Genomic DNA, 25,222 nt, shown 5'->3' with positions numbered 1-25,222 from the left:
ACAATGTTAATCGGGTACCCTGTCATGTTGATGGTGTGTTTGATCAGTTTGTTTTTGGCTGTTCTGCTGTTTTCCCTTTTTATTGTTGTTTTTACTGGTGTATGGGTACTTGCACTGCTCTGTTGTTTTGTGCTGGCCAATGGCCGTAACAATAAATGTAATTTGTAGGGGGATTTATTAGTTTCCCAACAGCGCTTTAAAATTTGAAATTGGTCACTTGATTCCCGAGTTATAGCTCAAATTAGAAAAGGTAGGAAAAATTGGCTTTGGCCATCCTGATGATATCATAAAAAGCTTAAGCAACCAGTCAGTATGGGTTATCACATCAAAACATACACCTTTCAGAAAAACAGGAAGAAGTTTGACCACCTTTCCTGATACCAATATGTCAATTTTTGGCTCTTGGTCCACAGACTAAAGGACCTGAATGTAAGAATTCCAGTAACATAATACATTTTTATGTTCATTGAAATTAATACTAGCTGACATATTATGTTTATCCATTACCTTGCTGTCATATAGCCAACATCAGAACAGAATTACTTACTACAAACAGCCAAGATCTTGTTAGTTGACCTAACTAGCAGAAGAGATCCTCGGAGTTGGTGCCAGTTTGGAGGCACTGTTGTCTCTTCATGGCTTCGGGGGCAAATACTTTTGTACATTAAAGAACCCCCCCATCCTCAGGGAAGCCCATCCCCCTTGATTCTATACAAATCATTGATGTGATCCTTGAAGGAATATTAGGTTAGCAGCGTGCACAAGGCACATAATGCAGCAGAGTCTATCTGGTTTGTGTGCTGCTAAAAAATAAAGTTGCACACAGAGCTTCTTTATCATTGCAAACTAATATGAGTCCTTTATTATAAGGAACTCCATTCTAGACAGGACAGACAGGATTCTGATCTAGTATAACTAGCAAGGATGGATAGAGATGCCTGGTGCCAAAATGAAGAAGAGTGTGGAGAGAAGGTGTAAGCTGGAAGGAAGGAAGATTCCCTGAGAGTAGCAATCTATGCATCAAAGGGACACCATCAGAACAGTAGAAAGGAAAGATGTTCAGGGTCCTGACCTATCTATCTCTCCAATCTCTATGGTCCCCTTCTGAAGACTAAGAGACAGCACCAAGTCTTTCACTTCCAACAATCCTGATGAGAACTGTAGTGACACATGCAGAAAATGGGCACCATCCTCTGGAGAGCAGGTAGTTCTCATATACTTTGTATAATTGATGCCTGGTGGTTCAGCTTTGCATAATAAAGTGTTGTAGCAGAATTTCTTGCTCCCGGAAGATGCTGATGGGAAGGACATGAAGCCGGAACAATTAATTGTCTAGAGGCAGAGTGGGTGGCTTCCTGTGCAAAAAGGTCCTTTGGATGGAGCAGGGCAATTATTTGATTCCCTTGCTGTGAGATCCTGTGTGTTTTTTCCCATCCAAACCCATTGACACCAATTGTCTTATGTTCTTATGTCTTACGGGGGAATAACTCTGCATAGGAGTACATTGCATGTATACTAACAGTTCTCTTGTGGCACACTAGGAAGAAGAGTTGGTTTTTATACCCCGCTTTTCTCTACCTTTAAGGAGTCTCAAACTGGCTTCCCTTCCCCTTCCCACAATAGACACCATGTGAAGTAGGTGAGGCTGAGAGAGTTCTGGGAGAACTGGTACAAGCCCAAGGTCACCCAGCAGGCTGCATGTGGAGGAGTGGGGAATTGAACCCAGTTCTCCAGATCAGAGTCCACTGCTCTTAACCAATACACCACCCTGGCTCTCAACTAGTGTGTTGTCATGTGTGGTGTCATGACCCCTGGGGGCCTCAGACTGTGTCCCAGGCTCCTCTGCCTAGGGCAGGTTCCCTCTGGCTCTACTTTGGCATTGGTAGAGGTTCCTTTACAACTATTCTTTTCCCTTTATTGGTTCTTGTGCCACCGGGGACCCCGTCACATCAGCGTGCCCTCCTCCCGTGTGCTGCATTGCCTTCTGTGTGTTTTATAACTATTGTTCTATTTATATTCTAAGCTGCCTTGAGTGCCTCAAGGCAGAAAGGCACCTAATAAATGTTTTAAACATTTTTTTAAGTACTGTGAGCTTTCTGCTGGTCCCCACCTGGGTCAGCCCTTCAGGCCCTCCCGCTGTCCCATTGCCTTCGGGGCTTGCCAAGCTAGCCCTGAGGTTGGCCTCTTGTCTGGGCTTTCCTCTCACTCCAAAGTAGGGTTGCTAAGTCCCCCCTGGCCACCGGTGGGAAGGTAGGGTTGCTATGGATGGACAGGAATAATTTCTCTACAAACCTGTTGGCAGTTGCAGGTTTGCAGAAAAATGCCAGGACTGTGGGACTCACACAAACAAGAAAAACACAGAGGGTGGATTCTGCATCTGGTGAGCTGTGAGGGTCCAAACCACTACTCTTTAATTCCTGCAAATGTTGTTGAGGCTTTCTCTATCTGGCAGATCCTTGCTGTTAGACCCTAAAGGACTAATCTGAAGAAGGACTAATCTGAAGAATCTGCAATACCCTAAAGGACTAATCTGAAGAATCTGCAACAGAGAGAATAGAGCCAGTTCCAATAGCCTTTGCCTTGTAACCGCTCAGTTTCCACATTAGGGGGAAGATCATAATCTCTCATCAGATACTGGCCTTTTAAAAAGTTGGAAGGATCTTTGTTCATTGCTTGTCTATCAAGCAAAGTGGTTGCATGGAATTTGGCAAAGCTTAATATGTGTGTGTGTTTTGGTAAGTGAACTGTGAAAAAGGTCAATATCACTCAACAATGTGTCCAGTCAGATCATGACATTTTATAGCCAAGACATCCTGGGCTGGTCCTGGGAAAAAAACCATAACATCACAGCATTGCAATAAACATTTTTTAAAAAAAGGTTTTGTGACCATTTTAATTTCCAAACAAGCAAACTTTATAGCCAGATCTTGGTGTACTGTTTTGACTACAAAACAAAGTCATTATCATCTTGCTATCTTTAAAGCATGACAAATTTCTGGATTATGCTTTTTTCCCCCAGGACCAGCCCAGGATGATGTTATAAAATGTTGTGGTGTGACATGGCACATTCTTGAGTTATAATCAATATTTGCACGATTCACTGACAAAATCATTCTACGTGTGTCCAACGATCCATTAGCTTCTAGTGGACTGGGCAGCCACACTTCATGTGGGCCAAACAGAAGTTGACATTGGCAGAGCTTTTCTGACAGAAGCATCTCCGCATTCATTAGATGCTGTTTGTAACCAGAGAGTTAACTAACATACCGGTAGGTGTGAAAGATAAACGCAACCGCTGGGATGCATTTCTACACCCTCTGCCCCCCCCCACCTTGCTGTCATTTGGGGGCTTCTCTCTTTCTCTCCTTCCTTTACACTGGGCTATTTGGGCTATTTGGACTGTTACTCTTTCCATATTTCTCCACTGTGACTTCTTGCTGGGACTGATGGGAATTGTAGTATTCCTGGCCATTCAATTCAGTTGAAGAGACTAAGAACGCTACAGTTGCTATCAACCTCATCAGGGAATTATTCTGTTTGGGTAATCTGTTGGCCTTGGTCAGAGGCTCATTTCTCTTTGAAGAGCCATTCCTTATGTCCAGTTAGTTCCTCTCCCTGTGGAAAAGTCTGCAGGTTGGAAAGTGGAAGGAACGGGTATGTAGGAGGACAGTGTGCGAGTGTATACATACACACATGTGCATTTTTCAGGCATTCTCTGCAAATGCCCTTCAGACATTTTAGACCATTGAATGGTGACGTACACAGCTATGTGGGTTCCCAATCATAAATGCAAAGAGTGGGTTCACTAATCATAAATGCAAAGCATGCAACAAAGAACCAGTAAATATAGGTGCTCAGAAAAAGTACTTGACATGGGTGGGAAAATGTTCCAGAACATACTTGTAGTGTTTCAGGAGAGCCCTCCTCGACAAATCTCTTTGATGGTAACACTGTGTGTGTGTGTGTGTGTGTGTGTGTGTGTTAAGTGCCGTCAAGTCGCTTCCGACTCATGGCGACCCTATGAATGAAAGTCCTCCAAAACGTCCTATCTTTCACAGCCTTGCTCAGATCTTGCAAATTGAAGGCTGTGGCTTCCTTTATTGAGTCAATACATCTCTTGTTGGGTCTTCCTCTTTTCCTGCTGCCCTCAACTTTTCCTAGCATGACTGCTTTTCCAGTGACTCTTGTTGTCTCATGACGTGACCAAAATACGATAGCCTCAGTTTAGTCATTTTAGCTTCTAGGGTCAGTTCAGGCTTGATTTGATCTATAATCCACTGATTTGTTTTTTTGGCAGTCCACGGAATCCGTAACACTCTCCTCCAACACCACATTTCAAAGGAATATGTTTTCTTCCTATCAGCTTTCGTCACTGTCCAGTTTTCACACCCATACATAGTGATAAGGAATAGGATGGCATGAATTAATCTAGTCTTGGTGGCCAGTGACACATCCTTACACTTCAGAATCTTTTCTAGCTCCTTCATGGCTGCCCTTCCCAGTCTCAATCTCCTTCTGATTTCTTGGCTGCAGTCTCCCTTTTGGTTGATGGTGGAGCCAAGGAATAGAAAGTCTTGAAGAATTTCAATTTCCTCATTGTCAACCTTAAAGTTGTGTAATTCTCCTGTAGCCATTACTTTTGTTTCCTTGATGTTCAGCTGTAGTCCTGCTTTGGCACTTTCTCTTTTAACTTTCAGCTATGAAAGATAAAAACATATGAAAACCCTATGATGAGACAATCCAAAAGTGGTAACACTGATACACATTATTTGGCCAATGTACCTGCCACTTACATTATCTGCTAATTCAGCCTTTCCCTCTTCCATTGCTCTCATCAAAATGAAACACTGTCAGCAAGGTGCCAAATACTGAGGATTAATAACCCTTACAGATTATATTTTGAAGGGTTTTTTAACTTGTATTTGATATATTAACAAGTGGGGTGTGTTTGATTTGAAGTCAATTACCATCTGACTGCAGATCTCTAGTGCAGAGCTGTTGTTGCTGCTCACAATACACACTTTTTAAATGCACCTGTCCCACCACAATCTCTGGTCAAACCAGTTTTGTGGGTTCCTGTATTACTTTAAGCTGCCCAGCCATTTATCATGTTCCTATTGCGCAGTATCCATGACAAGCATAATTTGTGGTGATCTAAAAGAAGAAGACAAGGCTACTTTTCTTGTTCAGCAATACTGTACTCAAGAACACTTTCTTCCCTGCCTCCTTCTTTTTAGAAGTTTCTTTAAGGAGTGGAATTGGCTATACCAGGAGTTTGTTAGTCTTTATTGAATTCCATCAGTTCATTGACTGATACAGGGAAAGCAGTTCCAATTGGGAATTAAGCACTTCCTCCCCATAACATAACAACAATTTCTCTGTATTAATACTATTCTCTAGCTTCTTGTACTGAATCAATGCTACTGGCATTGGTAGCTTTAATGGGGGAGGGGAGTTTCAGCCATGGCCCTTTGGAAAATGCTGCTCTTGGTCTTTCCAACCTCTTCAGACTATCCAATTTCCACATCGTCTCAAGTAGCATCAAAGCCCATCCAGAAAACAAAACTCTTTAAAGAGAGTCTCTGAGGAGCCATTTAAAGGACCTGGATGTGCCAAACTAGGGTTGTGCATATTGATATACTTGAACCGAAAATAAACCCAAAATTGGCCGTTTATATTGGCAATATTCAGGTTTTGGGTCAACCAAATACCAAAACCTGGGAATCTGCCCGAAGTCAAATAGGCAATTCCCAAAAAAAGCCAAATAGATATTTGTTTTTTTCGGGTTTCGGCTATTTGCCTTTGCTCAGATGCTCTGACTGGTTTTATTAGGGCTCCATAGTTAGGGCCCTTTTGAAGTAGGGGCCGTGTAATCGAAGCCAGATTGGTCAGACCAAACTAGTCTGGAAGGGTGATTTTAAAAGACGGGGCACACCCAGTCCCGTCTGGAGGGATATATCCTCCAACTAAAAAACGGCTGCGTCTACAGCTACTTATTGGGCTTTTGAAGAAGACTCCTCACTTGCACGGATGAGCAATCTCTTTCACAAGAGCTGCCTTGGTCATGACTTAGACTGGCTCTGATATTACCCCCCCCCCAAGCCTGCTCTCAAACTGAAGGTTGCCCCGAGTAGAGGCTTCGTTTCCCTGCACTGTGACTATCTCTTGAAATCAGATTTTTGATTACTATAATAACAGATATCATTTCAGCCGTTTCCCTCAGTTTGGAAGCTAATTTGCATGGACATCATGCTATGAGCCCCAGATATGAAGGGAGCCCCCAGACTTTGAGGCGCCAGCCTGCCATTCAGCTCTTTCCACCAGTCCTCGGCAATGCTGAACTTCTGAACCTGAAAACTGAGGGACAGGTTGGCTTGCAAAGGCCCGGAGAATGGGGGTGACCATTTTGCAGGCCCATAAAATTGGACCCCCGTCCTAACGTTTACCAAACTTTGGTGTCCATCTAAACTGGAAATTTGGTGACTCTACCTCCTCAAGGTCAATAGCAGCATGGCTGGAGCCTCCCCCACCCCAAACGGAAGTCCGACTCTGCCTCCAAAAATGCCCCCACAGGAGCATCAAAAAAAAAACCCCATAGATTATAATGGACCCCATTTTTTTTTCAGTAAACCCGGAAATAAAGCTGAAATACCCCTTTACCGGTATGGGTATTCGGCTTTTTCCAGGTTTACCGGAAAAAAATCAGGCCCAATAAATCCAAACCCGAAATTTACCAAAACATTTCTCCCCGTGCCCCAGCTCAAAGACACATGCTAGAGTTTCTCTTCTGTCCCATGTTCACCTACAGAGGTGGACGTGTCAGATGGGAACTCATGCTAAGTCTCCCTCACTCCTCCCCTTCTCTGTGGGTCAAATCTTTAGCAGACCTGTGAATATGTTGCATTGCTCTCAATCCACCTCTATCTGGAAGCATTATTTCTTCTCTGCCTGATAATCAGGAAACCAACCCCTGCATTTCTATATACCAACTACTTCTATTCCACCTTTCTTTCTTTTTTTTCTTAACTCAAGGCAAAACTCCCCCGAAGCCTCTAGAAGCCTCCCAAGTTGGTTCTTCTCAGCCAGGCTTTGCAACCTGTCGAAGTGTAGCAGATCTACATTCACACATTCCAATCTAAAAGGGCTTGATTGACCTTCCTGTTTCTGCCTCCTACTTGAGGCTGCAAAAGACAGAACATTGTCAAAAATCAGCAAGGCCACATGACCTTGTGGGTCACACATTGGGGAAGCCTGTGCTTAGCTGTAAGGAATATTAAAGACACAAAGGAGGTATGATGTGCACACACTTTTTGTGTTGAGAAACTGGAAGAGTATTTAGCATAATAGTTAATCTAGTCCCCATCAAAAGTAGCACAGCATTGCAGAATTTACAAGCATTAATACGCTTTTTAAAAAAAAGCAGATTGAGGACATACAAAATGTACTTAAGGATAACAATGGAGACAACAAAGCACAGGCCAGAGAGAAAAATAGAAGTCAATCATTGTGTATCCATCCCTTTAACAAAAGGTAGGTGTTGTCGAAGGCTTTCACGGTCAGAGTTCATTGGTTCTTGTAGGTTATCCGGGCTGTGTAACCGTGGTCTTGGAATTTTCTTTCCTGACGTTTCGCCAGCAACTGTGGCAGGCATCTTCAGAGTAGTAACACTGAAGGACAGTGTCTCTCAGTGTCAAGGGTGTAGAAAGAGTAATATATAGTCAGAAAGGGGTTGGGTTTGAGCTGAGTATTGTCCTGCAAAAGTATTGTCCTGTAAGTATCAAGATAATGTGCTAATGAGGGTATGGTATGTTAATATGGAACCATTGTATCCTGAAGTGATCTGTTAATGTGTGTAATCCAAAACTAATCTGTATGGCTATTGTTGAATGTTGTCTTTGTCTGGAGGTTTTTCAGGGCAGGAAGCCAAGCCTTATTCATTCTTAAACTCTCCTCTTTTCTGTTAAAGTTGTGCTGATGTTTGTGAATTTCAATGGCTTCTCTGTGCAATCTGACAAAATAGTTGGTAGAATTGTCCAGTCTTTCAGTGTCTTGGAATAAGACCCTGTGTCCTGTTTGTGTCAGTCCATGTTCAGCCACTGCTGATTTCTCAGGTTGGCCAAGTCTGCAGTATCTTTCATGTTCTTTTATCCTTGTTTGTATGCTGCGTTTTGTGGTCCCGATGTAAACTTCTCCACAGCTGCAAGGTATACGATATACTCCTGCAGAGGTGAGGGGGTCTCTTTTGTCTTTTGCTGATCGTAGCATTTGTTGTATTTTCTTGGTGGGTTTAAACACTGTTTGTAGGTTATGTTTTTTCAAAAGTTTCTCCATCCTATCAGTGACTCCTTTAATAAATGGCAAGAATACCTTTCCTATGGGAGACTGTTTTTCTTGAGTTTTCTGATTTTTGTTTGGTTCAATGGCCCTTCTGATTTCATTCTTGGAGTAGCCGTTTGCTAGCAGTGCGTGATTTAGATGGTTAGTTTCTTCCTTGAGAAACTGTGGTTCACAGATCCGTCTTGCACGGTCCATTAATTAATAATCAAAACATTAATGGACCGTGCAAGACGGATCTGTGAACCACAGTTTCTCAAGGAAGAAACTAACCATCTAAATCACGCACTGCTAGCAAACGGCTACTCCAAGAATGAAATCAGAAGGGCCATTGAACCAAACAAAAATCAGAAAACTCAAGAAAAACAGTCTCCCATAGGAAAGGTATTCTTGCCATTTATTAAAGGAGTCACTGATAGGATGGAGAAACTTTTGAAAAAACATAACCTACAAACAGTGTTTAAACCCACCAAGAAAATACAACAAATGCTACGATCAGCAAAAGACAAAAGAGACCCCCTCACCTCTGCAGGAGTATATCGTATACCTTGCAGCTGTGGAGAAGTTTACATCGGGACCACAAAACGCAGCATACAAACAAGGATAAAAGAACATGAAAGATACTGCAGACTTGGCCAACCTGAGAAATCAGCAGTGGCTGAACATGGACTGACACAAACAGGACACAGGGTCTTATTCCAAGACACTGAAAGACTGGACAATTCTACCAACTATTTTGTCAGATTGCACAGAGAAGCCATTGAAATTCACAAACATCAGCACAACTTTAACAGAAAAGAGGAGAGTTTAAGAATGAATAAGGCTTGGCTTCCTGCCCTGAAAAACCTCCAGACAAAGACAACATTCAACAATAGCCATACAGATTAGTTTTGGATTACACACATTAACAGATCACTTCAGGATACAATGGTTCCATATTAACATACCATACCCTCATTAGCACATTATCTTGATACTTACAGGACAATACTTTTGCAGGACAATACTCAGCTCAAACCCAACCCCTTTCTGACTATATATTACTCTTTCTACACCCTTGACACTGAGAGACACTGTCCTTCAGTGTTACTACTCTGAAGATGCCTGCCACAGTTGCTGGCGAAACGTCAGGAAAGAAAATTCCAAGACCACGGTTACACAGCCCGGATAACCTACAAGAACCAAAAGGTAGGTGGTTCCATGCTGGTCATGATGGCATCCACATGGGGCCACCCTCTAGGGGAAGACTACAGCATACGAGGGGAAAACTAGGGCACACAGAAAAGCAAGACTTTCCCTCTTCACCTCAGAAAGGGTACAACCCTCCTCCTCCAACAGGTAAGAAAGGGGTTGCTCATGCAACCTGTGTGCAAGGGCGAGCCCTCACTCGGCCCATTAGTCTGAAGGGAAGCAAACGGCTTACTGGTAGGCAGATTATATACCTAATAACGTTGTTAACAATGGCATTATTAGACCTATTTCCTTCCACCCACAGAAGCAGAAGCTGTAATTAGAATCTGTAATGCTGAAGAATTGCTAAAGAGACCAGTGGAATGACATTAGGAAGAACACATGACCCTGCTGGGTATTCACTAGAAGAGCAGACAGTTTGTTACTACTAAGTGCCAAGAAGAAACCTCAGGTTTCATGGGGATTATTTAATCAGGATGTAACTGTGATAGGCCTTTTCTACCTGCTGAAGGGATCCACGCAGCCAGCATGGTGTAGTGGTTAAGCACGGTGGTTTGAAGCAGTGGAGTCTGATCTGGTGAACCAGGTTGGTTTCCCCCACTCCTACACACGAAGCCTGCTGGGTTACCTTGCCACAGCTCTCTTAGAGCTCTCTCAGCCTCACCTACCTCACAGGGTGTCTGTTTTGGGGAGTGGAAAGGACAGTGATTGTAAGCCGGTTGGATTCTTCCCTAAGTGGTAGAGAAAGTCGACATATAAAAACCAACTCTTCTTCTTCAATTTTGGGGAACCAGGTTTGTTTTAAATGATAAACCTTCCCCTCAGTTGGTGGTGGTGGAAAGTGCCGTCAAGTCATGGCTGACTTATGGTGATCCCGTAGGGTTTTCAAGGCAGGAGACATTCAGAGGTGGTTTGCCATTGCCTGCCTCCGCGTGGGCTGAGAGAGGTCGGAGGCAACTGTGACTGGCCCAAGGTCACCCATCACGCTTCATGTGGAGGAGTGGGGAATCGAACCCAGTTCTCCGGATTAGAACCCACCACTCTTAACCACTTCACCACACTGGCTCTTTCTCTCAGTTTCAAAATACTATTAGGGCAGCAAGTGTATAGGAATGAGTTCACTACTGTGAGGTAAGTTTTGTGGTGCGCAAGTAGAATACAGAGATCACTGAGGCAGGATTAGTACATAAATAACAAAGAAGATTTATTTATTTACAGGTTGGTTTCAAAGAACAGATCAGCTGCCCAGGTCTCCAGGTGGTCAACAGAGAAACCTGCCAAGGCACATAAATTTAAACTAGTTCTGGCTCCAGAGTGTGGTCTGAATTCTCATAAATGCTTTCAGGCACAATCAGACTTTTGCTGAGTAGCCACTAGGTTGGATAATTTCACACACACAGGATTCCACCCACATCAGCCTGCCCTTTCCCAAGAGTCAGACTAAATGCTACAAGGTCTGCTCATCCCCAGAGGCAGGCCTAATAAATGGGGTACTCTATTCTGTAGGGTTGCCAGGTCCCTCTTTGCCACTGGTGGGAGGTTTTCGGGGTGGAGCCTGACGAGGGCGGGGTTTGGGGAGGGGAGGAACTTATATGCCATAGAGTCCTATTGCCAAAGTGGCCATTTTCTCCATGTGAACTGATCTCTATCGGCTGGAGATCAGTTGTAATAGCAGATCTCCTGCCAGTACCTGGAGTACCTAGAGATAGAGCTAAACCACTCTGCCACACTACCAGGCAGAGCGTCTGCTCTTTTTCCTGAGCCAGACCTGTTTTTCCCTTCAGGGGCAGGACAGCCTCTTGTCTGTCACAGTAACCAGTTACACGAGATTCATGAGGCTGGTATGACATAGTCAGACAGTGACCAAAACTAGTCAGTTAAGCAACAAAAAGCACGCTTGACTGTGACTGAGGTGGGCAAAGTGAAGAGCAGGCTGGTTTGAAGAGACCAACACTGCAGAACACAATGGGATATTGTGCAATTGGATGTCTGTGGCACATAGCTGGCCTGAGGTATCCTTCTGGGCTGTGATGCCCTCGGGGCTGGAGACGTAGAATTCCTGGAAATTCTGAAGCCCCAGGTGGGAAAAAACCTTTTTTTTTTCTGGCTTGGGGGGACAAGGGATGGAAATTTATATATATATATATTTAAATGTCTTAATCTTTCTATACCCATACTTGAGAGTTGCAAATTACTTTACCCTAAACTTACTTAGTACATATATCTTAATTGTTGATGAGAGGTAGGAAAAAATAAAAGTAGAAGGAAAAACATTCTGTAGTAAACAAGAGGAAGGGCACTACTTGGGCAGCAGCTCTATCATACCGTCACAATAGCTTGGGCTGCCAGAATATTTGGATATCAAGTTAAACTTCATAACAACTGAACTCTTTAATAATGCATTATCATTAAATGTGTTATAGAACATTATTGCCAAAATAACCATTCTTGAAAATGTTGTATACGTCTACAGCACACATAGGAATTATCATTATCTAATGCTATAGATTTTTATGTAAGACTAGTTTTGTACTACACATTTTGAGTTAAAACTTTTTCTTCAAAAACATTTCATATTACAAAAGAGAAAACATTTAATGAGTTTTCCAGTTGTCCCCAAACTATCTCAATTTTTCCATCTGAAAAACTGAAAGGTCCTTCCCATTCCCCCCCTTCCCCGTCCTATTTAGAGATCGAACCACATAGAGCCCAGCTGCCATCTAGCGATGGGATGGCAGCCAAACAAGCCGTTCATGAACACAACATCAAAGGCCAGTCAACATGACAGGAAGCTTATGGGAACGGAGACCGTATTCTTTCTTTCCCCCTGTTCTCAGACCGAGGTCTTGAACAATAAAACCATAAAACTTAAATAAGACCCATCTCTAAACACCCTTCATCTCTTCTCTGCAGCCTCCAAAAAATGAGAAACCGTATTCTGTAGCACTCTGAAGCATGACTTGTGGCATGATTTCCTCAGGGAACAAATCCTCCAGCATGAAGTGTCTGCATGCATATGTTCCAGCACGAGAATCATTTGTTGTCTAGGGATGTGCAGAATTGCAGATATTTTATTTGGGCAATTTTCAATCCGTATCATTCTTTAATATTTTGTATTTGTTTTTACCATGGATTAGAATAACAAACAACCTGTTTCACGCAGACAGGCAAAAGTAGCCTTGCTTCATAGGCAATTCAAATTGCCATTTACATAGTGGGCATGGGAGGTGTGATTGTGCATATTTTTTCCTCACTTCATGGGATCCTCAAGCAGGGGGTGGGGCAGGGGTCTGTTCTTAAATAACAATGGGCCCTGGAGGTGATGGACACAAACCTTACCTTGCTGGGGGTTGACACTTGAATTTTCTAGCAGCCCAACAAGATTAAAAAACAAACAAACCCAACTTTACAAACATAGCATGAGAAGGAATAAGACTTCATTCCCTCTCACTTTCCCCTGCTGATCTTGCTGCATTTCATGCTCCCCTCCACACACACACACACACACTTTGACAGGCAGACATCTATGCAGAACGACCAACCTGTTAGGGTCTGACCTAAATAAAAGTTGCTTTTCCCCCTTTCCCACATACAACTCCCGAGTCTGTGTGGCAGCTTTCAAATAAAATGGAGAGTGAGCTATTCTCTCCCATAGGGAGATTATTTTAAACATCATCATCAATGTCTCATGTGTCTTGTACAGCTTGGTGTATTTACTGGAGAGAAGAAATGTACAAAGCTTTGGTGTCTGCCTATATTTTGTTCCCCATCCCTAACAAAGCTGTGCCTGTCATCCTGCCAGTACAAGCAAAGTGTTGGCCTTAGTCATTCCTCTGCAGGGCAGGCATGCTATCTATTTTGTGGAGGGGGGGGAGAGAGTAAATCCAGGGCCTCTGCTCTATTCCCTCCTCCCAATTTCCACAGCCCCGCTTGCAAGTACAAGCAAAGCCTGCTCACCAGGCAAAACACTCCAGATTAACAGACCTCATGCTTAAATCATCCCTGATTTAAAGATCCCTGCAAAGCCCCTGAGGAAACAGAACACAGCTGGAATAATCCTGTTTAGGGGAAATTATTCTAGCTGGACATCCCTGTTAGGCACAGTCCCTCCCTCCTGAAACTGAGGATAGTGAGAGAAACCAGAATAATGGAACAAAGACACGCTCATGTGTCCCTTAGCCCTGACCTGGATAGACCCAGGCTAACCTGATCTAGTCAGATCTCAGAAGCCAAGCAGGGTTGGCCCTGGCTAGCATTTGGATTGGAAACCTCCAAGGAATACCATGGTCGCTATGCAGAGGAAGGCACCTCCCAACGTTTATTGCCTCGAAATCCCTACGGAGTTGCCATAAGTCAGCTGTGACTTATTGGCAACAGTGTCCCTTGGCATGTTGCAGCAACCACAACCCCTAGGATTAACGCACACATACACACACAGAGACACACACACACACACAGAGAAAGATCTCCTGGACACAGGTCAAGTGTACCTGTCACCATATGCAGAAAGGTGCATACACATTAAGAGCTGCCAACTTCTAAATGTTTTCCCAGTCACTGTAAAATACTGCCACTTCTGTACCGTTTGGCCAGTTACGTTTTCAGTCCCCTCTTTTGTAGCGGATGGAATACAGAAGTTAGGGGAGTCGTGAGTTACCTTACAAATGCCTGGCTAGCCCGTACGTTCCAAGCAGCAATGGCAACATTCTCAAGAGCTTGGCAGAGATCACCAGCCATTTCACTGTCCAAATGACCCTCTAGGGCAGACCATCTGGCTCCACTGAGCACCGGTGACCATGAATGGATTGAATTCCACAGAGTGGAAGTTCATAATTGTTGGGTGTAGTGTAAGTGCCCCTCCCTTCAGTTTTTCTACAGCCTCTAGACATGCAAGAATACACATGCAGCCAACCAAGACAGTTTACTCACACACTTAAACATATTGAGGCACTGTGCTATAGCCATTGACAAAATACAACCCAATAAAAGAAGAAGAGTTGGTTTTTATATGCTGACTTCCTCTACAACTTAAGGGAGACTGAAACCGGCTTACAATCACCTTCCCTTCCCCTCCCCACAACAAACACCCTGTGAGGTAGGTGGGGCTGAGAGAATGTGACGCCTAAGGTCACCCATCTGGCTTCGTGTGGAGGAGTGGGGAAACAATTCCAGCTCACCAGATTAGCCTCCGCTGCTCATGTGGAGGAGCAGGGAATCAAACCCGGTTCTCCAGATCAGTGTCCACCGCTCCAAACCACCGCTTTTAACCACCACACCACGCTGGCTCCTGTTTTTCATCCCTTAGTGCGAAGCCCAGAAGCGTACCATGATAGTAATTGACACACACTTGTACGTATCCAGTCTGTTCCCATCATCACATGATGAGTGGACTGGAAAATCAACAGCATCTTTAAGTTCTTCTGTATTGTAATGATCAACTCCACTCACAATAATACTTTATTTTACTTTAATTCCTGTACCAGGAAACAGGTGTTTTTATAATTACTGTAAATTTTCTTACATCAACATATTTCTCCTCAGGAAACAAGTATATTTAAAGCATATCTAGAAGCATCCCTTCCCTGACAGCAAAATCATGATCATGATCAAGTATTCTCAGTTATTCAAAATGGAACAAAGGCATATCTTTAAAAGAAAAAAAAAAAGACAGCTTGACATTTGTCTGTAAACTTCAAATTCCGAAAGAACATCAAAATACACACCCATCCCCACATTTCTGTCTTAAAGTAATCCTAAAATAACCACAAATCTGAACATGAAAATACAGAAAAGTTTATTATTACGATGTATCCCATTTTGTTATCTGATGGAGGAAACAGTTTTGTGCATTACAGACAAGCAACATAATCATATACAGTAGCTGCACACCACTTGATCGGCTTTGTGATCACAACTAGTATTCTTACTGTGACTGTTAGTACAGAAATGTTCTGCAATTAGGAAAAAAATGAGAGTTCTCCCATGCTGTACAATATAACGTGCAAGTGTGTGTGTGTGTGTGTGTGTCTATGTGTTATTACAAAATAAGGAACCAAACCAGTTTTAAATCTTCTACGCTGACCGGCTGGGCTGCAGATCCTGGAATGTTCAGCACACCAAAAGGTTTTATAGGGCTTCAGACATAATTTAAGTGCTTCACATGTGCAAACCGTTACCGACTAAAGCTCTTGAAGGTCATTTCATTACAGATATGAACACCCTCTGCAAAGATATGAGAATATGCTATAGGACCACAGGGGTCATTACAGATTTATTCATTTTTTTATTTTTTTAAGAAAGAGAAATGCTATATTCCACTCCAGTAGCTCTACTCCCTGACGAGGACGATTCATTTGTAGGAAATGGACCACTCTTTGACAGATGCATCATGTGATGTCGTGACCAAGGTATGTTCATCCAGCCATGCCAAGCTGCTTACATGGTGTAATCTGTGGGCATCTGACAAAGGGAAGGACAACAGGAAAACACAGTGAGACCGGTTGCCAGTCTTACTCTGAATGAGAGGGTATTTCAGCACTGATATGACCTCTTCTCCAGGCACGTGTATGACACCCCTCCCCCCCGCCTACCTGCCACATTTTCCTTGCCTGTGTGTACCTGAGTCAAAATATTTCCAGCCAAGGCCTCACATGCCTTACGCTCCCAGTGGCAGCGACCCACATTTTCTGCATGTTCCCATGCAGGCCGCTTTGGCTGGGAGCAGAAATTGTAGGGAATAGCAAGAAACTTGAAGGCAAGGGGACAGGATTCTGGGGAGGCCCTGTCTAGAAACGAGTAATCATGCCATGCGGAAGAGCACAAAGGCAGCAGGGATGAGGGGGAACCAAATGACAGGTTCCATCAAGGACCTGGTCCAGCTGCCCCCAAACCTCCCCCTGATGCACAGAAACAACCGAGTTCCACCTTGAGAGCTCTTGATTAAGCCATATTTGAGAACCAAACTGGGGCCAGAGCTGTTTTCTCAAAAGTGAGTCTCTGTCACAATAGGGCACTGAATTACCTGGTATTTTGACTCTGGTCTCTGGGTCACTCAATGTCCAAACGTACACCATCATGTCCATACCCCCAGAAGCAAAATGTTCATTATCCGGTGACCAAGCAATGCAAACAATTTTTGCATGATGCCCATAGAAGATATTATGTTCCTATGTAGAGGGAGCAAACAAAAAAGTCAAAGGAAGGCAGTGCAATTTTTAACAAGTTGTTCTGACTTTTAATTCTAATAGTTAATGGGTTTGGTATGCTGACCACAGTCAAATATTCCACAAAGCCAAGGAAAGTTCTGCATTGGTGGCATCTTATTTTATTATAGCAGTATTTGCTAGTTACGGAAGGAGTGCATGCTGCTTGCCCCCCCCCCCCCAGCCTTGCAGTAATGGAGGGCCAGACCTAGCAGTGTAACAAAGCTCCTATTGGATGCCTGTTATGACTGCAGGAATCTCCAGACTGGAATTGGCTTGTTACCGCCTTAGAACAACTGCCTTTAACAAAAAGCTGGTTTAAAACAGAAATTAAGCAAAGTAGCAGCAATTACTTTTACATTCACTTTGTTTGGAAAAGCGGTTATAAATGATTATGCTCAGGAAACAAAAGCAGAACACTCAGGCCATTTATGCAGGGTCGGTTTTGAGGCTTGCTCAAAGCTGCTTTTCTTAATCTGCCCTTTAAAATTCACGTCCCGATGCAAGAGGAGGAATTCCACCTCCCCTACTCGCCTGCTCCTTCATTCCTTCGTTTGCATAGCCATTAGCAATGGCAGTTTGCATAGCTAAGCCGTGGCTGTGATTTTTCATGGTTCTTTCAGTAAATGCTTCGATGCGGGGGTGGAGCAAATACAAAAGGTAGTGTTAAAGGGGCTCTTAAGAAATACGAAGCAGGTATGCGCCGGCTTCGCAGTGACGGTTGGAATGACTGAGGGTTCAGTGTGAAGAAATAAAATAAATATGCGGGGCATTGCAGCCTGGAACACGCTGCTAATTACAAAGCATAACTGGCCTCAGTGTAGAGGTGTTAGAAGAGTCCTTACCGCATAGCCATCAGCAACACTAAACACAGTGACCACTTTGCTGGCATCCGTCACTGCGAGGAAGGCACCATCGTGAGAGTATGCCAGGTCAGTCACAGGACCTTTCGCTTCTAAAGTCTTCTCCTCTCTTTTTAAGGAAGAGCCCTGGATTGCATACAGGTAGACGTTCCCATCCTAGAAATTGAAATATTGCAAGGTAAAGCCCTCAATGAGCACAAAAGTGGGCATGTCTTGTAGCAGAAATACTTTTAAAAGTTTTTCAGTATGCAACCAGAAGTAGTTTGCACCCTATTGCAAAGGGGGGGAAAATCAAGATCAGGGACTTTTAAAGCACCAACTGTTACTAAGGCAGAGCAACAGCTGTGGTGGTTTGCTAGAAAAGAAAATTGAGCAAGGGGGAAAAATGCAACAGCTTAAATGAGTTAAGGATAACAAGAATGGAGGCTGGAGAAAGCATCTGAAATTCCTTTACAACATTCATTGTCACACTTTTCAGTGCGAAAAATAACATTCTTACCGTTCCTCCAACTGCTGCTGTACCACCTCCAGGGTGAACCGCAACAACTTCAGGTTCAAAGTCGGGGTTATTGATGGCAAAGCACTTCTTCTTATCCTTCAGCAAGACAATCTGTAATTACACAGCAGTGGTTAACCTCTTTGTGGTGCAGATAAAGTCCAAGTTATACAGACATCTATTCACTGCACAGCATGCTGCTGATCTTTCCCATATCTCCAACTCACTACTGCTAAAACTCAGCAGTTGGGATCTAGTCTCCATGGGGTAGAATAGGAGTCAGATCATAAGCCTAGTTCCACCCCTAAAGAGACATTAGCCACACAACTTGGCAACCATTCTGCAAGAAATAATGACAAAAGGGAATGAAGTGTCTCTCTACAGGCCTCACACCATAGAGATGTTGACCACCCTACTGTAGCATTAAAAATGGAAATAGCAGCAGGAACAAACTGGCCACCTTGGTTGTGACTTAGGCCCTGTTATGTTTTTAAGATGGGTTCTCCCGACCAGCTTGGAAGTAAATTCCTAAATAACAAAACTGGGTTACTTGCTCTACGGGTTTCCCATTGATTTGCCAACTGTACTCCTTTAGGTGATTAGAGTTAGAAAATGCCATCACCTTAGATTTCCCTTGGTTGAATATCAACCCTTCTGCATTTATAATGTTCCGAGAAGGCCCTCAATGGTCACTGGAGGCCCACAGGAGATCTAACTAACAAAAGTGCATCATCTGCATCTAACAATGATATCAGAAAGGGGTGCCATATTGTTTATATACAAAAAAACCCCCAATAATAGAGCTAGCAGGCATCCTTGCCGAATGTCCTTCTGTAAAGGGATAAAACTGAACAGATGGGCTTCCGAGAAGGCCCTCAACAGTCATTGGAAGCCCACAGGAGATCTAGCTAACAAAAGCGCATCATCCACACATAACAATGAATCAGAAAGGGGTTCCATATTATTGTCGAAGGCTTTCACGGTCAGAGTTCATCGGTTCTTATAGGTTATCTGGGCTGTGTGACCGTGGTCTTGGTATTTTCTTTCCTGACGTTTCGCCAGCAGCTGTGGCAGGCATCTTCAGAGGAGTAACACTGAAGGACAGTGTCTCTCAGTGTCAAGTGTGTAGGAAGAGTAATATACAGTCAGAAGGGGGTTAGGTTTGAGCTGAGTCATTGTCTAGCAAAGTATTAAAGGTAATGTGCTAATCATTGTCCTGTAAGTATCAAGATAATGTGCTAATGAGGGTGTGGTATGTTAATGTGGAACCATTGTATCCTGAAGTGATCTGTTAACATGTGGAATCCAAAGCTAATCCGCATGGCTATTGTGAACTGTAGTCTTTATTAGTCTGGAGGTTTTCAGGACAGAAAGCCAAGCCTTATTCATTCTTTGAAAGACAATGACTCAGCTCAAACCTAACCCCCTTCTGACTGTATATTACTCTTCCTACACACTTGACACTGAGAGACACTGTCCTTCAGTGTTACTCCTCTGAAGATGCCTGCCACAGCTGCTGGCGAAACGTCAGGAAAGAAAATACCAAGACCACGGTCACACAGCCCAGATAACCTATAATGTCAGCTCCTGACCCTTAGAACCAGAAATCACCACAGAGTCATATAGAATCCAAGCAGATGGCTTTTACTGGTCAAAAAGGCAATACAGTGCAAACAGGAAAGTATGGCAGCTATGAGAGTCTCACTAGCTGGAGGATAATATAAGGCAGTAAATGGCGGGAGATTACAAAGCATCAATAACACACAAGCAGAATACACTTTCCCAGGGGTAGCATTCCCAGGCTTTGGTATGTGAGGCCGACCTTGAGTCTAGACAGTTCAGCACAGATACAGAGGCAATACGGAAACCGAGATAGCAGCCTGACATCCTGCTCCCCTTAAGACCCCCTCCCATTCTGCAAGGGGGCTGGTCTATCCGGGTAGGCAACGTGAAAGGAACTGATGAGTTTGGGGGCGGAGACATCTCGTGCGCGAACCCATTCATCATAGGCAGGGGGGAAGTGTTTCCAACAGACTAAATACTGTAGATTTCCATGGTGAATGCGAGAGTCAAGGATCTTGGAGACCTCGAAGTGTTCTTCCCCCCCCACCATAATGGGCTGTTCGGGAGGCGGATCAGGATGCCATTGTGGAGAAGCAATATGGGGTTTCAGGAGGCTAATATGGAAAACGGGATGCACACGTCTCAGGGTTTTGGGGAGAGCTAGTTCCACGGTGACAGGATTTATGATCCGTGTGATGGGGAATGGGCTAATGAATTTAGCATTGAGCTTATGGCACGGACGGGTGGAACGTAGATTTTTGGTGGAAAGGTAGACCAAGTTACCCACTCGCAGATCACCCCCGGGGGAACGATGTTTGTCGGCCTGCGCTTTGTACTTGCGCTTGGCTCGGTCGAGATTGCTAATGAGCCAGGGCCAAGTGGTACGGAGGGTGTGCGCCCAGGAGGCAATGTCGGGGTCCCCCTCTCCCTCCATATCATTTCTTGGAGTGACAGGACCAAAGTCTTGTCCATACACAGCATAAAATGGGCTAAAACCTGTAGATTGATGCACAGCATTATTGTAGGCATATTCTGCAAAAGGTAACAGTTCTACCCAGTTATCTTGGTGGTAGTTGACATAACAGCGCAAATAACATTCAAGTACAGCATTAACACGTTCAGTTTGACCATCTGTTTGGGGATGGTATGCACTAGACAATCCTTGCTCCACCCCCACCAACTTGAGGAATGCCTTCCAAAATCTAGAAACGAAACCACTGCCGCGGTCACAGATTATTTTGCGCGGAAACGAATGTAATCGGAAGATATGTGTCACGAAAAGGCGGGCCAACTTTTGAGCAGAGGAATTAAATGGATTTGCTTAGAAAATAAATCAGTAACAACCCACAACACAGTTTTTCCCCCACTGAGAGGGAGATCAGTCATAAAGTCCATAGCAATTACTTCCCACGGTCTGCTGGGTATTTCCAGAGGTTGCAGTAGCCCCGGGGGTTTGCCCTGCGATCGTTTCATTGTGGCGCAAACAGGACAGCTGCGAATGAAAGAGTCAATGTCGGAACGCATCCCCCCCCACCAAAATTGTCTGCGCAATAAGTGAAGAGTTTTCAGAAACCCAAAGTGTCCAGCTGTTTTTACTCCATGAGCCAAGTGTAAAACGTCTTTTCGGAGCGCTTTGGGCACGTATAATTTTGAGTCTTTGTACCAAGAACCTCCTTGTTCTATTACATCAGGAGGCAGGGTGTGATTGGAGCGTTCTAAAAGGCAATGGTCCCGAAGGGAATTTAAAAAGGATTTGGAAATGGGAACTTTGGCGGGTACCTCCCCCCCGGCAATAGTGGTTTTAGGAATAGTTATGGGGGTAGTGCTTACGTGCGGTGGTGCGCAGCTGGCAGGCGGCAGGGCAGCCGGTGGGGTTGGAGGGGTGGAATCGCTGGTTAGTTGCCGTTGTGGGGGTGGCTGGGTAGCCGGTGGGGTTGGCGGGGCTCGTGTGCTGGGTACGGTGTGCTGCTTCTGGGATCGAGTTTGCACGGCCAGTACAGGAAGGGCTCCTCTTTGCGTAGGGGTGAACAGAGAGTTGGTTGGCCTCTCGAGCTTTGCCGGGTATTGAGGTAACCGGGAGAGGGCATCTGCGAGAACGTTTTGCTTCCCAGGGACATGCTTTAGGACGAAACGAAACTGAGCAAAGAATTCTGCCCAACGTTGTTGTTTTGCCGATAGTTTATGGGACCCCGTGAGGGCAGCTAGATTTTTGTGATCGGTCCAAACCTCAAAGGGGACTTTGGACCCCTCTAAGAATTGTCTCCATAGAGTTAGTGCATGGTGAACGGCCGCTGCCTCTTTCTCCCAAATGGGCCAGTTTAATTGTGCGTGCGCAAATTTCCTCGAAAAGTAAGCGCAAGGGTGAAGGAGACCATCCGGACCTTTCTGGAGGAGGGCCCCTCCCATAGCTACATCGGAGGCATCGACTTGCACGATAAACATTTGATTTGGGTCCGGGTGCTGTAGCACAGGTTCCGAAGTGAAGAGGCGTTTGAGGGCCACAAAAGCGGCTTGGCATTGATCAGTCCACAGGATTTTCACGGAGGGTAAGGTAGCCGAGTTTGCTTTTCCTTTGGTTTTTTGCAGGTCAGTGATGGGTAGAGCCACTTGGGCGAAGTTAGGGATGAACCCTCGATAGAAGTTTGCAAATCCCAGAAACTGTTGTACTTGCTTGCGGTTGGTGGGGGGAGTCCAATCGAGAACGGACTGGACTTTGACAGGATCCATGCGAAGACCTTGGTGGGAGATTATGTATCCTAAAAACGTGAGTTTGCTTTGATGAAACTCGCATTTAGCCAGTTTTGCAAAAAGTTGGTGGTCGCGCAGGTGCTGCAGAACTTCTCGGACTAGAGCTACATGCTCTTCCATGTTTTTCGAATAAATAAGAATATCATCCAAATAAGCCACCACCCCGCGATATAGCAAGTCATGAAGGATTTCGTTGATAAGTTGCATGAAGACCCCCGGGGCCCCTTTTAATCCGAATGGCATCACGAGAAATTCATACATTCCGAAACAGCTAGAGAAGGCAGTGAGGTGCTCATCCCCTTCGCGGATACGGACTCGGTAGTAGGCTTCCACCAAGTCCAATTTGGAGAATACCCGGCCCTCCTGTAACTGTCCCAAAATATCAGATATTAATGGGATAGGATAGGCATTGGTTTGGGTAACTGCATTGAGTTTTCTGAAGTCAATGCAAAGGCGAAGGTCGCCTTCCTTCTTTCGGATGAAAAACGCGGGGGCCGAGTTCGGGGCATTCGATGGGCAAATGAACCCTCTGGCGAGGTTTTTGTCTAGGAAGTCCCGGAGAACAGTGCGCTCGGAAGCGCTCATGGGGTAAATCTTGCTTTTGGTTAATGTGCAATCCTTGACCACTTCAATCGCACAGTCCGAGGCCCGGTGGGGAGGCAAGGCATCACATTCTTTAAGGTCGAAAACATCCGCAAAGTCCCGGTATACGTTGGGTAGGGTTGGAGGTGCTGGGACATCGGAGGTTAATGCTGGGACGGGCGGATATAACAGCGCAAAGCGCTGCCGATGCTGGTCGCAAGTGGGACTAGCGAAGGAGATAGTGTTTGTTTCCCAGTCAATACTGGGACTATGTCCTTTAATCCAATTAATTCCCAAGACCACTTCAAATCGGATAGGGGCTATAGTGAAGTCTATTTGCTCCCAGTGGGAGCCAATTCCCATTGCTATCCCTATGGTGCGGTGATCAACTGGACCCCCCTGGAAATGGCTCCCGTCCATTTGGGCAAATTGGACGGGGGCTGGTAAAGCCTCAGATTCGGCTTTGAGTGCAGCAAAAGTGGCTTCGCTTATGAGAGTACGACAGCAGCCGGAGTCAATGAGTGCTTTGACGGGTAGTTGGGGGCCCCCGTTATGGTGTTGTAAAACTGCATCTACGTAGACGGTGGAGTCTACTTCTTTGATTTTAGTGGGAGCATTTGGTTTAGCAGGAGGATCTGCCGAGGTCTGTGGAGACGCTCCACTCACCACAGACCGGAGCCGTTTTTTGACAAGTCAAGGGGAGATTCCAAGTTTAATGCTGGAGAATTCCATGGGTTTTCTTCATCCGAGGAGGGAAAGTTGTCCCCCAATGGGGCACTTGTAATCCGAGACCCGGCGGGGTCGTTCGTAGTAGGCAGGGAGGTTAGGTCTCCAGCATGGAGTGCAGAGGGTGTGGGTCTTCCCGGCGCTGCGCTGCGGGTGGCCGCGGTGCCTCTGCGTGGTGGACGACCTCTGGCTCGGGTTATCGTGCTGGGACGAAGTAATTCAGGGCGGTGTGGGCAAACAGCTGCAAAGTGGCCCATTTCTCCGCAAGTAAGACAGGCACCTCTCTGAAATCGGGCTTCACGTTCTTGGGGTGGACGTGTAGGATTTCGTGCAATGGGCGGTGGCGCCTTGGGTTTTTGGGTGCTTTTGTCTTTGTGCTTTTGACGGACAAGAGAAATAAAGCGTCGGCGGCTTTCCACTTCTTCGGCCAATAGAATCCACTCTTCAAGGGTATCGGGATCACCCCGCATGTATGACCAGTTCAGAATATCAGGGTGCAGGGCTTCCCTGAAATGGTGAATTAGGGTGGCCTCGGGCCAACCCACGATTTTACTCGCCAGTCATTGAAATTCATCGGCAAATTCTCGAACTGGAGCAGAGCCCTGTCTTAGTTGTAAGAGTTCCGCTTTGGCTCGTTCCCCCAGAAAGGGGTCTTCAAACCTCCTTCTCAGAGCAGTCATGAAGTTGTTGAGGGAACGTATAGAGCGGGAGCGGGTATCGAACTGGAGGACCATCCAGTCAGCTGCTTTACCTGTCAGAAGGGAAGCCACATAGTGCACCCGGCTGTCCTCCGTGGGGAAAAGTTGCCCTTGTTCTCGCATATAGCTGTCCACTTGATGCAAGAAACAAGGCAGAGTCTCGAGAGATCCGTCGTACGTAGTTCTCAATTTGAGTTGCTTCCAAGGACCAGGTGCAGGCTGACCCGGTTGCACGGGTGGTCCGGGTGGAGGAACAACGGGAGCTCCGGGAGGCAGGAGTGGAGCAGGTACATTAGCGGGTGGTTGGACGGGCACCCCCGGTATTGGAGCGTGCTGTACTTGGGCTAGCAGGGCTTGTTGTAATTGCCTGTTATCCTGAAGCATACGCTCCATTAGCTCTTGGAGTTGATCAACACGGCCGGTGAGCTCTCGATTCTGGGCTCGTAAGAGGTGAACATCCTCGCTTGGGCCCCCGGTAAGATGAGGCTTGCCAGTTCGGAAACTCGTGGCCCATTGAGAGCTGTCTCCATAGAGATCCTCGTCCTCAGACTCTTCGGAGTCTCGGCGTCGGTCAGCAAGGCGGCGTGCGCGTTGGGTCGTGCGCGACGGGACAAACGCCGGGGAAAAAGAGAGACCTAGTAGTCCCTGTACAGTGTCCTTGGGGCGAGTATCCATTTTCGCCCGATCCCTATCCTTTGCGGCCAGAGCCTCGGCTGACGCCTTAGCTGCTTCGGCGGCTTCCTTATCCGCAAGAATTTTGGCGTTCTCAAGTCTCAAGGCAGCCTCTGCCGTAACACGCGGTAAAAGCTCCGTTTCCAG

General features: G+C 45.3%; 1 protein-coding gene across 1 annotated transcript in view; it reads right to left on the bottom strand.

Annotated features, from left to right (window-relative positions):
* Positions 1-15,874: 15,874 nt before the first annotated feature.
* Positions 15,875-25,222, bottom strand: part of WDR1 (WD repeat domain 1) — a 54,461-nt gene continuing 45,113 nt past the window's right edge. The window contains exons 12-15 of the mRNA XM_056855196.1: positions 18,090-18,200; positions 17,573-17,746; positions 16,547-16,691; positions 15,875-15,984 (exon numbers count right to left, since the gene is read on the bottom strand). Of these exons, the coding sequence (XP_056711174.1) occupies positions 15,875-15,984; positions 16,547-16,691; positions 17,573-17,746; positions 18,090-18,200 (540 nt within the window). The remainder of the gene's footprint in view (positions 15,985-16,546; positions 16,692-17,572; positions 17,747-18,089; positions 18,201-25,222) is intronic.

Source organism: Euleptes europaea, chromosome 9, assembly GCF_029931775.1.
Source record: "Euleptes europaea isolate rEulEur1 chromosome 9, rEulEur1.hap1, whole genome shotgun sequence".
NCBI lineage: Eukaryota > Metazoa > Chordata > Lepidosauria > Squamata > Sphaerodactylidae > Euleptes > Euleptes europaea.
The sequence above is the reverse complement of the archived record's forward strand: the minus strand, read 5'-3'. Positions and strand labels throughout refer to the sequence as shown.